This window comes from Onychomys torridus, chromosome X, assembly GCF_903995425.1.
Source record: "Onychomys torridus chromosome X, mOncTor1.1, whole genome shotgun sequence".
NCBI lineage: Eukaryota > Metazoa > Chordata > Mammalia > Rodentia > Cricetidae > Onychomys > Onychomys torridus.
In genome coordinates this window covers 92,272,235-92,288,156 of record NC_050466.1, presented here as the reverse complement: position 1 = coordinate 92,288,156, position 15,922 = coordinate 92,272,235, and the positions used below count along the sequence as shown (strand labels likewise).

The following is a 15,922-nucleotide window of genomic DNA, read 5'->3' as shown; positions in this document are numbered from 1 at the left end:
TCTTCTTGTCTTTTAGTTGGCTTTCTTCTGCGTCATGGATGTTTACCTTTATTTGACACACATACATATTATTTGTTAGTAAATTCAAACTTATCCTGATGTTTTCACTATCAATTCCTAATGAAATGTGTCAAAACGAAACATGTTCAAAGAGTCCACCAGCTGCCTCCCATTCAAAATACCTGCCCTCTCTGAATTTCAACGTGACAACCAAACAGCACATTGATGATGTTTTTGATGGTTCCCCCCCCCCAAGTCTTTTCCTGCCTTCAGATGGTAATTATGGCGTCTTAGGAGTAGCTTCTATCTATCACTCTTTTGATTAGTAAGGAAATTTTACAAACAGCATAACTAAATAGTAAAGAAGAGGGGCTTAAAAGTACTAAGTACTAGGCGGTAGCCTCAATGGGGCATTCCCTGGCTAGATGTCCCGATTCGCCACAGCGGTAGCAGCTAACTTCGCTCGTCTTGCCGCAGTTCACCGCCATGTGGCCATTCTCACCACATCGGTAGCACTTAACTTGGGTGCAGTCTTTCTGGATGTGTCCAAATTCGCCGCACGTGTAGCATTTCTGCTCTTCCTGCCGGTCGCAATCACGAGCCAGATGACCAGGTCTACTGCAGATGTAACAGCACTGCTCCCTCTCTCGTTTAGGCTGGGTACAGTCTTTAGCGATGTGGCCTCTTTTCCCGCAGTTGTAGCAAGTGTCCTGGAGATCACAGTCCTTGGCATAATGACCAGTTTCACCACAGCGATAACAGATGTCAGACTGGCTGGCGGAGCTGCATTGAGGACCTCGGCCACGACTTCTTGGTGTTCGCCCTCGAGTTCCTCCTTTAGGACACTCCCGGGCCCAGTGGCCAGAGCGTCCACACTTGAAGCAACTTTTACTGCTCATGGGTACGGTGAGATCTTCCAGTGAGCAGGCCCACACACCGCTGCCACGGATCCCCGAGGCTACCCCACTAGGATGGCTTAGATACAAATGGCGGTTTTTCCTAGCTGGCTTCTGTGACGTTGCATGAGCTTTGCACACGGCCTCAGTGGCCTGGTGTCACAGGCTTTTTGACGCGCACACGCAAGTGCGTTTAGTTTGGTTTAGTTTTAGTTTACCACCTATTCCAGCTTGGTCTTGAAGAACTCAAGATCCTTTTGCCTGGGCCTCATGAGTGCTGGGACTATAGATATGTACCACTCACTACACGAGTCTATTTTTTGTTGGTTTTGACTTTGAATCCCCTTATGTTCAGGAATTCTGACCAGTAGAATATTTCATAATTCAATTAGACTCTCTAAATATGGTGGCACAACCCTATAATCCCAGGCTCGGAGGCTTGCACAACATTGTGAGTTCTACACCAACCTGGGGTACGTAACAAGAAAATTTAATTACTTACTAGATCAAAAAGAAAGCCCTTTCTATAGTTTCTATGTTATTTTAATTAATTATTATGAGGCAGTGTCTTGCTGTGTAGTCATGGATTACCTGGAACTCATTATTTACAACAAACTGGCCTCAAACTTTCAGGAACTCTCTTGCCTTAGCCTCCCGAGTACCGGGTTTACTGGTGTATTCCATATCCAGCTTTGATAACTAGTGTTTGTTTTTAAATAAAATATGCTTATAAAAATAAATAGGTCCACACTAGTGGAAGCCCATGAACTGTGGACTGGTGGCTATGGAGCCCCCATGGGACTGGACTAGGCCCTCTGGATACGGAAGACAGTTGTTTGGTTCGAACTGTTTGGGGGCACCCAGGCAGGGGGAATCAGGATCTGGCCCTGGTGCATGGGCAGGATTCTGGAATCCGGTGCCTGTGGTATGACACCTTGCACAGCCTTGGTGCAGTGGGAAGGGGCTTGGACCTGCCTAGGCTCAGTGTGCTGGGCTCTGCTGACTCCCCATGGGAGACCTGGGTTAGGGGGATGTGGGGATGTGGGGTGGCTTGGGAGGGAGGGATGGGGAGTGGGAGGAGGGAGGAGGGGAGAATCTGTGGGTGGTATGTGGAGTGAGTAGAAAATTTCTTTTTTTTTTTTTTTTTGAGCTGAGGATCGAACCCAGGGCCTTGCACTTGCTAGTCAAGCACTCTACCACTGAGCTAAAAGAAAAAATGAAAAAAAAAAATAAATAATAGGTCCACAAGGGCTGGCAATATAGCTCAGTGATATAGTACCTGCCTAGCATGTACAGAGCTTACATTCCATCTCCAATACGGGGAAACAACAAATTAGATAGATAGATAGATAGATAGATAGATAGATAGATAGATAGATAGATGATTTATTCATTCATTCATTCATTTATGTATTTATTGATGCATTGATGCATTTATTTATTTGTTTGTTTGTTTATTTGTTGGTTTTCTGAGACAGAGTTTCTCTGTGAAACAGCCCTGGCTGTCCTGAAACTAACTCTGTAGACCAAGCTGGTCTCAAACTCACAGAGATCCACCTGCCTCTCCCTCCTGAGTGAGTGCTGGGATTAAAAATCTACAGTGTAGGGGTTGGGGATTTAGCTCAGTGGTAGAGCGCTTGCCAAATACAAGGCCCTGTGTTCGATCCTCAGCTCAAAAAAAACAAAAAAATTCTACAGTGAAATTTGCTCACAGTTTAAGACATTTTATTACTGCAAACTTAACTTTCCATTTTTGTGGTAATGGGAGGCAGGGTTCAAGTAGCCCAGCTTGCCTTGAAGTAACTTCTGTTCTACCTGCCTCTACCTCCAAAGTACTAGGATCACACAAGTGTCCTGCCATTCCTGACTTGTAATCTTCACTTTTAACATAAAAGCATTATTTATGTTTATTAAAGATCAAAATTGAAGCATTCAATATAAAAACAATGTTTTTGCTTGGAAAATAAATGTTATTAAAATGAGTTGGCTGTACAGCTGACCTGTATAGCCAACTGTATTTGCTTAGGCTATGGATCTGATCCCAATCAAAACAAAATGTTTATAAATACATTGAAACATGGAATTTATCTTGTTTTTTTGAAGGGTCTCATATAGCTGAAGATGGTCTTCAACTTTATCCTCCTGACGCTGCCTCTCAGTGCTGGGATTACAGGCATGTAATACCACACTCACCTTTACTTTTAATGTGGGTGTATGATGCTGGAGGTCTAACTCTGGCTCTTATACATATTACGAAAGCACTCTACAACTGGGCTATATCCCTTATGGTCTCTCCTTTCTTTTAATGGAGTTTTACTAGATTGTGTGGCTAGGGCTAGTTTCAAATGATCTTTCTGCCCCAGACTTCAAGTCCATGCCACTCTCCCCTCTTGGTTTTCTTTATTTTATGTATGTATAGATGTATGGATGCACGCATGTATGTGTAAGAAATAATAGCTAATGGTTCATTTTCAAAATAACACTCTAAGTCAGTCAGTTTAGGTCAAAAAACTAGACAAAGAGGAAAGGCTAGGCTCCTAGGGGTTGGAGCCTGCTAAATCAGCTACCCTCCCCCCATTTCTGCTGGTCTAGCACCCCCTCCCCAACTAAGTGATTAGAATGGAAATTACTAACAGCCAAGCTTGCCTGCAAGGCCTCACAACTGAGAAAGTTTAAAATAACTAGGGTGTAAAGCAGAGATGAACCTATCCATGTTTTTTGTTGAGAAAAAGACAAATGTAAGGGTTGGGCGCTGGTGGCCCAGCCTTTAATCCCAGCGTTACAGATGTGTGCCACAATACAGGTTTAAATAGTGTTGCATCTGAAGCCAGGGCTTTGTCTAGGCTAGACAAATACTCTAGCAACTGAGATACATCCTCAGCCCTAAAATACAATTCTTGATACCCCTTATAATTAAAAATCTCAGACAAATTAAATTATAGGAAAGAAATATCTTGGAACGTTAATGATTTTTAATATTTCTAATTGTGCTAACAATTTGTCAGATGTAAAAATATGTTGTTTCAGGGCTAGAGAGTTGGCTCAGAGGTTAAGAGCATTGACTGCTCTTCAAGAAGACCCAGGTTCAATACCCAGCATCCACATTTGTGTGTAACTCCAATTCCAGGGCTTCTGACACCCTTGCATAGTCGTACACGCAGGCAAAACATCAATGAACATTAAATAAAAATAAATAAAAAATTGTTTACCCTAATGGTAATCTAGAAGAATGCTCTTAAATCTAATCTTCAGACAGAACTAAGATAGTTTTACAGAAAAGTATTAGGTCGAGCTTTGTAACTACAGTCTGTCTTAATTCTGTATGAGTACAACTTTTTGTTTTTGCTGTTGTTGTTTTGTTTTTGTTTTTCGAGACAGGTTTCTCTGTGTACCTTTTCGCCTTTCCTAGAACTCACTTGGTAGCCCAGGCTGGCCTCGAACTCACAGAGATTCGCCTGCCACCCGAGAGCTGGGATTAAAGGCGTTCGCCACCACCGCCCGGCTCTACAACTTTTGTTCTGAGAAGTTATCTAACACTATCACAGTGGACTCCAGGTACACTTAGCTTAAAGGCCTCTTCTATTGCTTAAATTTGGCCAAAGGGGGGGGGGGGAAGCTTTTTCATCACACTTTTCTCCCCCTCAGAGAAAAAGTTCTTCAGAAAGGAGGGAGGGAATTGTCAAAGTTGGAATGTCTTACTGAAAAGACTGACTAGAGCTAAAAACATGGAGGTGCTTATGCGTGTTACGTATCTGTCCACTAGGTGACGCAATATATTTTATGGCCCTGCTTTCTACTTCCATTCAGCTCATGCTGTTTCAGGTATCAGCATGCAACTGTTTTTCTTCTCCTCCACCTCCTCTCTCATGTTTACTTGTATGCTTCTGGTACTCTCCGTGAAAATGCATACTGTAAGGAAGTACTGGATAGACAGGCGCCGGTCAGATTACACCTTTTCTAGTCTCTCAAGGTCTAGGAATGAGGGGTTGGGGATTTAGCTCAGTGGTAGAGCACTTGCCTAGCAAGCGCAAGGCCCTGGGTTTGATCCTCAGCTCTATTAAAAAAAAAATCTAGGAATGAATAAGAAAAAGGGGGGTCTCTTAAAGAGACCCTTAAAAACTAAGACTCCCCACAAGAGCCTGCCCCAAGAGCCCTGGTTCCAGGTATCAGGAAAAGATTTATCCCAGTTTCTGTAATTTGGGCCCACATCTAAATCTATATACATATATTTCCCCTTTTTTTGGAGGGGTGGGGGCTTTTGTTTGTTTGTTTTTCTCTCCAGGAACTTTTGTGGCCAGACTGGCCTAGAATCTACTATGTAGGTGAGGTTGAACTTTTCATCTTCCTACCTACTTCTCTTAAATGTTGGAATTACAGGCACTCAGCATCATGGTCAGTTTTGGGGGTTTTGTTGTTTTTGTTTTTGTTTTTTCCAAAATAGTAAAAATATTAGGCACAACAGGAAATACTCAGGGGTTTTGCTGAGCTCCAGAGTCGCAGAGAAGGCCAAGAAATGGAGGGTAGGTCAGGAAGGAAATAATAAGTTGTGAAACTTGAGAATAAGGATGGTAAGTTAGGAACGATGGGGGAGATATTGACGACAGAAGAATGAGCTGAGGAAGGGATGGGTGGTAGGCGCCACTGTGAGCAGAGAGGTGGGGAAAGCAGGGTGGGCTAGGGACCTGGGTACTGAGCAAGCAGTGAAGGCTCGGTGGGCTGTTGTAAGTTGTAAAGGGGCGCTCGGAGGCAAGGGGGTAGGGGGGGGGGGTGGAGAGGAGCGCATGCGTCAGAGCGCACTGCAGCGCTCCTGGAGAGGCTGTGGGCTTCTGGCATCAGCGCCGAAGCTGCGTGTATGGCAGGTTTCCTACCTGGTGTTCATTGCCGTTAATTCAAGACTGCTGCCACCCAGGCACGTCTCTGTGTCCCGCCGCTCCCTCCACACCCTCGGCACTGCTAGCAGTAAGAATTTTTGCAACGACACTCGCTTCAGCAAGAGGTAAAGGAACGACGAAGGGCAAAAATATAACATGGAGGGCGGCAGAGGGAACGTGGGTCAGGAAAATCCTTAATTTGTGCGTTCTCCCCTTTGACGGGAGGGAAAACTGGAGGCCAATAGAGCCCCAGCCCTCCAAAAGGATGTCGAGCATTTACTTATGAAAGAGTGATTTTTGACTCTCCTCTATGTAGGTTTGAGGCACCTGAGCATCACTCCTTTCCTTGACATCCCTATTGAAAACAAAACAAAAAACTTTCGAGTTCTTCATTTATTGCGAGTGTATCAAAAGGATGAGACTTTATCTGTTTTGTTTTTGTTTTTTTGTCGTCGTCCCCCCACCCCGAGTGTGTGCTTATTGAAACTGACGGATGGGGGCTTCGAACTCGCGACCACCCTCCGGCTAAAACTGGGATTACGGGCGTAAAATGCCACGCTCGGCTCTGATTCAGTGGTTTAGCATAAGAAGTTTCCTTGCCTTTGTTCAGGTTGGAGGGTTTTTACTACATCAGGGGAATTTGTGGACCCGGTAGCCTCTCCCTCAGGATGCTGGCGGATTGCATCTAGATTTGGGATATGCTTTATCACCTACGACGCCTTTTTTGCTCCATATGTCTATCACAGTTAACACTGTTAGGTAATGTTGCTAATAATACCCTTTAGTCACCCGGGGACAACTTTGGCGAGAAACACGTGCAGATGTACCCGGCATTGAATTTATATCTACACACACACACACACACACACACACACACACACCACCCCACACCACAAGGGGGGAGGCTAGTAAAGACAGGCGCGCTTTGCGTGTACTTTAGTCACCCGGGGACAACTTTGGCGAGAAACACGTGCAGATGCACCCGGCATTGAATTTAGACACACACACACACACACACACACACACACGCGCGCGCGCATGTACACACACACACACACACACACACACACACACACACACACACACACGAGAAAAAAAAAAAAACGACGGGAGGGGCGGCTAGTAAAGACAAGCGCGCTTTGCTTGTACTTTAAGATCCCAAATGAGGAGTCACCACCATGTGGTGGCGCTCAAGTACTCTTGAGAAAGCCTGACATAAGGGGAGGGGCTCCACTGGCACGGGAGATCGTGGCCCGTTGGGTGAGGGTGGGGTGGAGAGGCAAGAAGCTGAAACCACGCATGCTCATTGCAAGCAAAGGCGTCTGCGCGGCAATCAAAGTGCGCATGCGTAAGTGAGAGCCCGGGGACTGGTTGCGTTCAACACTAGTGATGGAGAAGTGCGCTTGCGTGTTGCCAATGGCGTGGCTGGGAGGGCGGGAGGCGCGAATGTTCTGGTAATTATGGTTGCGAAATAGCGAGGGGTTCGGTAAGTTGTCCTTCATCCAAATCGCCATCTTAGGCTAGGAGGACTTGTAGAGAGGCAAATCTACATTTCTAGTTGTTGAAGGGCTCGATCTGAGTTGAAGACTGCGGCCAAACTCACTGAAAATCATTCCAGAATCTTACGTCTCTCCGTGATCAGTCTGATAATGGGAATTTTAAAATATAGACAAGATAGGCTGTAAAAGGTTGTCGCCGCAGCATGCTGTGCTTACTGTCTACCCACATTCAGACAAAGCCTATTCGAAAGACTTCTGAATGATCCTGGCCGATCTTGGCTCTCATTTAACTCACCCACCAGAGTAGCCGAACGCAGTGACTACAGTGAAGTACGCTACTCTTGTATGTGTGCCTGAAACGCTAGGACTTTTCTCCCCTACAAAATATAGGCGAGAGGGTTTAGCTGTTTGTAAATGCTTATTACATTGATCGAAACCTAAAATCTGGGCGAATGGCCTCTAAACTTATTGACACGTAGACACTAAAAGTGAAGGCAGTGGTAATATGAAGGATTCCCAGGATTACGCCCTTTTCTCCCCCACCCCCCTTTTTCTGTAGAATTTATGCATGGTTTGGCCTGACATTAAGCTGGGAAATTGGAGGTTGGTTGTTTCGTTTTGTTTGGCTGCTGAACTGTTTTGCCTCTGAGAATTACTACTCAAAATCTACAGTTCATTGCTAAGACTAATAATTTAGCTTTTAGAGATAGGAAAGGGTAGAGAATTTGAAAATGAGATGTCTTTTCTATTAATCCTGTCAATGATCTTTTGCTGTTCCTGTTTCGTTCTCTGGGCCTGTTTCTCTAGTAATATGGACAGATCTATAGTACTTACAAGCACAAGATACCAGTCTAAAGGGTTTACTTATTTCATAACCTCCACAATCCTATGGAATAAAATGGTATTACTCATTTTATTACAGATGAGAACTTTGAGGAACACAGATTAATTGTCTAAGGTTTTATAGCCGGTCAGAATGGTCGAGCCTGGGTATTTCTCCACGTTTTATCGAAGGGACACATTTAAGGGAATTATTTCAATTTTTGTCTGAAATCGTAAATCTTAACCAAAGCATTAAGAAAGGAGACTGTTTACTGTTTTTACCTCAGTGCACAGTATTACAAGAATGGGAGACAAAAAGTAACTCGATGATTTGGAACCTCCGGGAGTGGCTCTCCTTGTATAGTATATTTTTTTTTGTTCTGCAGAGGGCATGAAATGGCCGACTGCAGCAGGCTGGACACACCCTTATTTTTGCTTAATTTATGATATGGTCCAGGGCTTTGGCAACCAGAGTTTGCTGCAGATTTTTTTTCTTAAACTTAATAATTTGTTGGCTCAAAATTCTTTGTTTCCAGTTTTATTTTTATTCTTGTAATATTTTATATCTTAATTATCTGTTGAAATTTTAACTTTACTGTTGATTGCCCATTAGTGTTCTATTACTCAGATTTTTGTTTTGTTTTGGGAGACAGAGTTTCTCTGTGTAACAGCCCTAGCTGACCTGGAACTAGCTCTGTATACCAGGCTGGCCTCTGCCCCCCAAGCACTGGGATAAAAGGCGTGTGCACCACTGCCCATACTCAGATTTTTATAACCCCAGCATTTGGGAGAATGAGGCAAGAGGATTGCTATGAGTTGGCTACATGGAAAAACCTTGTCTCATAAAACAACAAAAATGCATTACCAGACACAGAAAAAAATTCATCTTATCTTTGTAAAACCATCTGAACCAATGGACTCTTCTTTTTTGGTTTGTTTCAGAATAACGATAATTTTACTACAGCGTAAGATTTTCTGTTCCAGATAAATCAAAAAATCAGCAGGTTTTTGTTGTTTTTTGAGAGGAGGACTCTACACTTGGTAGTAAGGGCTGTCTGTGGTGTTTATATTCTGGTTTTGGTTCAGTCAGTTTGCTTGTCGACAGTGTCTAAAAACTTAGACGTGGCTAGAAGAGACTATTGTAAAGAACCGACTATTTGCTTTTAAAACATGCAGCTAGAGCACCATAAAGAGAAGAATACCATTTCCCTCAAAACAAAAATCCCGAAGCAGAAAACCCATCATTCCTGAAGTGAACCCTGAAATTAACTTGATTGACAATGTTTTATTCTTAAACCACGACAGGGGAAATTAATAAAAAGCAGAAAGCCACTGCTTTAAAAGTTGTGCAAAAGTCTAAATGATACTGCATCATTTGCTGATGGATCCTCTGGATTAGGAGCATATTTTAAAAAGCCTTGCAGAACTGTGCGCGAGCCGTACTGGGTGGGCAGCGCTTATCTTGCAAAATGCACATTTTTCCCAACTTGTCTACATAAAAATACACAATTTGGTCATGAAATACATTTAAGAAGCTGCCGATGGTTATTCTGGGTATTTCAGGTTTAAAGTCCCTTCCCCAAAAATGGAATTCTGAAGGTTAGCACTGACCACGTGTAAGCTCTTTGTTCTCCGGCATTGCCCGTCCCCCGCGTCCCCCCCCCCCCCCATTATGGGGTTACGCGGCTGGGCCTGCTGGAACCTTGGCTGAGTTCCAACTCGCTACGTAGGCGAGAAAGACGTGAGCGCTAGATCTGCCTCCTCCTAAATGCTGTTCTCGTGATTCTGGTTCTTAAAGCCGGAAAGTTGTTGTGCTAGGAAACTCTGGTTTCCCCTAAAGATCTCTAGTGGGATGCTCGACCATCTTGTCGACTCCAGACCTCTTCCCTCGCTCGAGTGGAAGATCCAGGATCTATTTCCGGGTGACATCGTGTCTATGGCCGCTGCCAACATAGCCCCTCGGGAAATGTAGTCTCAGGTCGTGCGCGGGCTGAGCCTCCCCCCCTCACCCCCCCTTCTCCAAAGGAAGCCTCTTTTCCCGCGCACCGCTCGCGGAGCGCGGGTGGCAGAAACGGAAGTGACGTGCGCAGTGAGACGGGGACTTGGAGGGGGGCCACCCGGAGCTGAGGCACTCCCTGCAGCACTCGCTGCTATGCCTCTGTCAAATGGTGGGATTTCCGGGGTTTTTTTTGTTTTGTTTTGTTTTTACAGTGGTAATCTGTCCGCAAAGAGACTCTCACTGTTGCCCGGTTTTGAAAAAGGGAGTGAAAATGTTTCATTCTGGTGGTTTTTGTTTGTTTGTTTTTGGAGACAGGATTTCTCTCTGTAGTTTTGGAGCCTGTCCTGGAACTCACTCTGTAGACCAGGCTGGTTTCGAACTCACAGAAATCCACCTGTCTCTATCAACTGAATGCTGGGATTAAAGGGGTGCGCCACCACTGCCTGGCTCATTCTGGTTTTTAATGTACAGGTGAATCAGGTGTTCTCAGACTTTATGGGAAAGGTGGCGAGTGTTTTTTGATTCCTGAAACCGGTTACTCCTGTCCATATGCTTATTTAAGGTTTATTAAATATAGTGGTCTAACATTAATATTCCATATTCACTATTAAAGTCTTTTTTCTTTCTTGGTGTGATGGGAAATAGACTCATGTAGTGTAAGATGACCGTTGAAAGTTTAATCCTCCTGCCTCCACTTCCCCAGTGCTGGGATTGTGGGTGGCACTGCTAAGTCTTGCTTTTGCTTATTTACTTATTTTTATATTTATTTTTACTTATTTTTGAAGCAGTCTCACTAATGTGGCTCGCGCTTGTCTGGTGCTCCCTATGCAATGCAGGCTTACCTATTTGTGGGGATCGTAATGCCCCAGACTCCTGGATTATATAGGCCTGGCAAATGGAACTTTTTTTTTTTTTTAATCAGAGTAGGTTGTGGATGTGGGGTTTATAGGAGCCAAGTGAGCATAATTGCTTTCAACTACTTAGTTACACTGATTTTAACCTAGTTAGTTGTAACCTTGTTTTTAATTTTTTCTAGCCTTAGATAGTATGAAATAAGGCTGTATGTGGGGGATTCAAGGACTGAAATCTAAAAGGCAGTGCGGGGAAGGGGAGATTGTGCTTTACAGAAGGTGGTTGGAAACATTGTTTTCTGGAGCTCTGTGTCTTTCTTAAGCATTCCACCCCATGCCAGCATCTGCTCCTCCAATTTAACTAGGATCAGGAATTAAGGAAAATGTGGAATTATATGAAATGGCCAAACAATTTTTAAAAGTACTTAACCCTTGATTTGTGCAACTGGTTTTTTCCCCTCTCCAGTTGTTACAATACCCAACAGCCTGGAGAAACACCTCCTTGGAAGAAATTTTACATCAGCCATTATAGTACAACGTGATAAGTCTTTCAGCACTTAACAGACTGTGTTCTGTCTGTGCACATACCTGTTTTCCTATGTTCTAAACTGTAGGATCCACGAGGGCAGGGGAAATTTCATTTTCAAAGCTCATTCTGGCATATTAGGAGGCCTTACTATTGTTTACTGGATGAATAAATGAATTAGTCACCAACAAACATTTGTGTGATCTCTATAGGTTCCTGACTGTCAACCGTTTCTTCAAAATGGTCAGACACTTTTTTTTTTCTAGTTATCTATTTTCTCAGGGATTTTCAAGAAACAATGTTTTTGTGTGTGTGTGTGTTTGGATTTCAGGCCTTGGTGTTTCCATATGTTTCTGCTGTAGGTACTGGTGACATTTGCTTCCTTGGTGAGTCCTGGGTTCTAGTTGTTAGATCAGCCTCATTCTAACGGCCCAGTGTTTGCCAAAAGCTCCTTCTCCTTGTTTCATACCTCTTTCAACCCCCCCCCCACACACACACACCCCATCACCACCACCACCAGTACTGGAGTCACCTTTAAATAGTATAAAACCATGTAGCCCCTGCGATGCCCATTTTTGCAAATACTTTCTGTTGGAAAATGAGTGTTTTTTGTATCCAGATACTTTGGCAAAGCCTTTACATTCACCCCCTTCATTTACTAGGGACCCATTTAGCATTTTAGAAACTCATTCAGCAGCATATGGTCATCACAGCATTTGAAAATTGAGGCGGGAGGGTCACTATGAGTTTGAAGCCAGCCTGGAATACATACATAATACCCACACACACACACACACACCCCAAAAAGGAAGAAAAAGGAAGCTCTGTGTTGCTTTTGCACAATCTTTGTTTGTCTCAGATATGCTAGGAGATTGTAAGATCTCAGAGTCTTATAGTTACTAATTTTCCTCCAGGATCTGCTTTTGAGTACTAACTCTAGACATCCGTTTTTCTTTTGTTTTCTTCCAGGAAGAATAGTTTATTGAGTGCACTGCAAGAGGATGGCCTGCTTCCTCTTTAAAAATATCCTTCATAATGACTTGAAGCATGTGGACATGGCAAGCCTAAATGCTTTTCCACTTGCCTCCCCCCCCTACCCCACCCCCACCCCCACACCATGAATTTGCACTGAAAATGAAGAAAGGAAGGACTTTGGAATAAGGCAGAAAAGTAGGCTGAGGCAAATATTTAGACTTTGGTTGCTATGGTTGGTTTGTTTGTTTCAGCAATGCCAGGAGATAGAAAGTAGGCCCTTGTACAAGCTAGACATTCTAGCTAAGTGTGGTGTCCCAATGAATTACAACTATCTCCTGTTAGGAGGTGGCATTAAAGCTTTTGCTTTGTTTTGTTTAGATCTGCTTCCTTAGAACCCTAGCTGTCTGACTTTGAACCTGAGGATGACTGCACTTACCCCATGTCTCTGCTCAAGTGCTGGGATTACAGGTTTGTACCACCATTCCTGTTTCGTTGTTCTTATTCAATGCTACATAATCACTCCCCCCTCATTTTAAAAGAAATAAGAGTTTACTTTTTTGAGATAGGGTCTGATGTAGGCCAGTCTGGCCTCAACTCCAGATCCCCCTGTCTCAGCCTCCAAAGTGCTGGGATTGCAGGCATGAGCCACTTGGCCTGGCAATTAATTGTGCTAATTTTGTTTTTGAACTTGTATTTTCATGAGTATGGGTGTTTTGCCTACAGGCATGTGTGTGCTGTGTTCCTGTAGTGCCCTACAATACCGGAAGAACATACTGGGTCCCCTGGAACTGGAGCTACAGTAGGTTGTGAACCAGCATTTGGGTGCGAAGAAGAACAGCCAGTGCTCGTAACTGCCAGAGCCATCTCTAGCCCCTAATTTCTTTTTTTGTTTTTCGATCCAGGGTTTCTCTGTGTAGCTTTGCTCCTTTCCTGGAACTCACTTGTTAGCCCAGGCTGGCCTCGAACTCACAGAGATCCACCTGCCTTTGCCTCCCCAGTGCCGGGATTATAGTCATGTGCCACCACCGCCCAGCCCTAATTTCTTTTTAAATCAAGTCAACACGTTTATTGTCAGTTACATGCTTTATAGAAAGAGATGTGGAGATTGAGTCAGGTTGTAAAAGCAAAAACAAATAAACAAACACAAGTCTATATACATTCTCCATACCTGGTTGCAGAGATGTCTCCTCTTCAGGAGCAGCAGCTGCACTTTTACAAAACTTCTTTGTAGAAGCACTCTTGGGTGCACTTAAAATAGCAGATCTTGCAGGAGCTTGTGCCAGAACTGGATTCATCTGTGGCACAGGAGCAGTTGGGGTCCATGGCAAGTGGAGGTGGCAACAAAACCCCACCATAATGGGGGTTGAGATTGAAGATCTGGACCAGTGTTGGCTGCAAGGGCTTACTCAATCAGTCATTCCTTGCACCAAAAGAAAACCAATATGGAGGAACATTGTTTAGGCTTATATCGTGATGAGCTCATTCTGGAAGTAAAATGCGGATGGGCCTAACAGTTTTCTTCAAACTACCTGCTGGGTTTCTTCTACCATTATAAATGGGTTCAAGTACCCACATAGAAGGCCCAATTCCTAGATTTATAATGAAAATTTTATTGTTGTGCTTATTCATTCCTGATTGTTGGCTTTTAAAAAATCTTTCTGTGCCAGGAGGCGTTCACCTTTAATCCCAGCACTCAGGAGGCTGAGGCGGGGGGGGGGGGGGGGGGGGGGGGGGGGGGGTCGTCTCTGAGTTCAAGGCCAACGTGGTATATAAAGTAAGTTCCAGGACAACCAGGACTGTTACATGGAGAAATTCAATCTCAAAAACTTTGTTTTAATCTCTTTGTATCTGATTTATCAGGGTGCAAAAAAACAACTTCTTTTAATTCTTAACCTGTATCTTCTAAACTGAGATGACTATTGATTAGTATAGCCTAACTACAAAGTGCAGATTCTCCCAGAAAGGATTAGAGTACTTAGATAAGCAACCATTTTGCTTTTGAAAGAATGGCTTCTGCTCATTCATTGTTCACTAAAAATATTATGAGAAAGGAAAGGTGTTAAACCAAGCCCAGTACCTTGTAGAAGACAAGCTTAATCCTGTTTCTGCCTCTGGGGCAAATGGCTGCCTAAATACATCCTACTGGATAAAAGTCTAAAATAAAATACCAATGAAGGTGTAATTAGCATTTGAAATTCTAGTGCTAGGATTTTCAGCTCACCCCGCTGCTAGTTTTCCTTTGATCCATTAAAAAAAGAGTTCAAAGCCAGCAGGTGGCCGTGGCTGCCACACACAGCATCCTCCCAGGTCGCCAGAGGCAGGCAGGTCTCTGAGTTCAGGCGAACAGTTCCCATTGGTGGGACAAAGCAGAGAAACCTTGTCTTCAAAACAAAACGAAACAAAGACGAAAAAAAGTGCACAATCCAGAACTTGAACTCTGGTGACCTCTGTGAGTGTCACCTTAAATTAAATGGAAGGGCAGAAACAATGTCATAGTCATCTTTTTATTTCTCTTATAATAAAGGTTTATGTTCATTGCTACATGTATATATTCCCAAGCATGTACTTAGGGATATATAAAAAGAAGTTTAAGAATGGGCGTGCTCACAGTTTTGATAGCAGTAAATAATGGAAAAACCTATTCATTGAATAGGAATTCTGTTAAATAATTTTTTGTGTACTTGTACGTGGTTAAAAAAAAAAGCCACTAAAATTAGAAATATTCCTAGCACTTGGAAGGCAGAGACCAATCTCTAGAAGTTCAAGGCCAGTCTGATCTATGCAGCAAGTTCTAGGCTAGCAAAGACTACATTAATGAGAACCTATCTCAAAAATAAATCAATGTTGAAAAAACTCAAAGTAATAAAATTGTTATAAAGGATTTACTAATAGATTTGCTTATTAGAATTAGCTAAAATTGAATTCCTTTTAGTAAAGTAACTCATTCACACAAAGTAGAATTAGCCGAGGGAGCATTGCCTCTAAAAGAAAAGTAGTTAGACAAGCCTGTTAGAGAGCAGCAGAAGTTTAGGATCCTAGGGTGTAAATGCTTATTTCACCAGGTTGTCCACCTTTTAAGGCCAATCACCATAACAAAGGAGACAATCCTGACTTAAACTAGTTTTTGGCCATTCCCAAAGAACTTGCCTCTAAATGGCAGCTCAAGGGGGCAGTGCAGGATCACAACCAGCCTGAAATCATGCCTTTCCATAAAGCCCCAGGTTCTCTCTGGGGGAAAGCTGAATTCTACTAGATGGGAAGATCACCCTGGGCAACAACTACTTGAAAGAAAACATTGGTGTATTTAAGAAACCCTATCTCAAAACAACAACAACAAAAAAAAGAAAGAATTCTGAGCCCGGCGCCGGCGCACGCCTTTAATCCCAGCACTCGGGAGGCAGAGGCAGCCAGATCTCCAAAGCGAGTTCCAAGAAAGGCACAAAGCTACACAGAGAAACCCTGTGTTAAAAACAAAAGAAAGAA

General features: G+C 43.4%; 1 protein-coding gene and 1 long non-coding RNA gene across 6 annotated transcripts in view; one reads left to right on the top strand and one right to left on the bottom strand.

Moving 5' to 3' along the window:
- Positions 1–389: 389 nt before the first annotated feature.
- Zcchc13 (zinc finger CCHC-type containing 13) lies at positions 390–899 on the bottom strand. Its single transcript, XM_036173989.1, has one exon. The coding sequence runs from the start codon at positions 897–899 to the stop codon at positions 390–392; it is 510 nt and encodes a 169-aa protein (XP_036029882.1).
- A 4,797-nt stretch (positions 900–5,696) lies between these two features.
- The window catches only part of LOC118574565, a 51,142-nt gene continuing 40,916 nt past the window's right edge, over positions 5,697–15,922 (top strand). For all 5 annotated transcript variants that reach the window (XR_004943738.1, XR_004943741.1, XR_004943739.1 and 2 more), the window contains exons 1-2: positions 5,697–5,892; positions 12,818–12,907. This is a non-coding gene — a long non-coding RNA (uncharacterized LOC118574565). The remainder of the gene's footprint in view (positions 5,893–12,817; positions 12,908–15,922) is intronic.

What these genes read in the sequence shown, in the direction of transcription:
- Zcchc13 (XM_036173989.1), bottom strand. Translation starts at nt 899, where the DNA reads ATGAGCAGTAAAAGTTGCTTCAAGTGTGGACGCTCTGGCCACTGGGCC.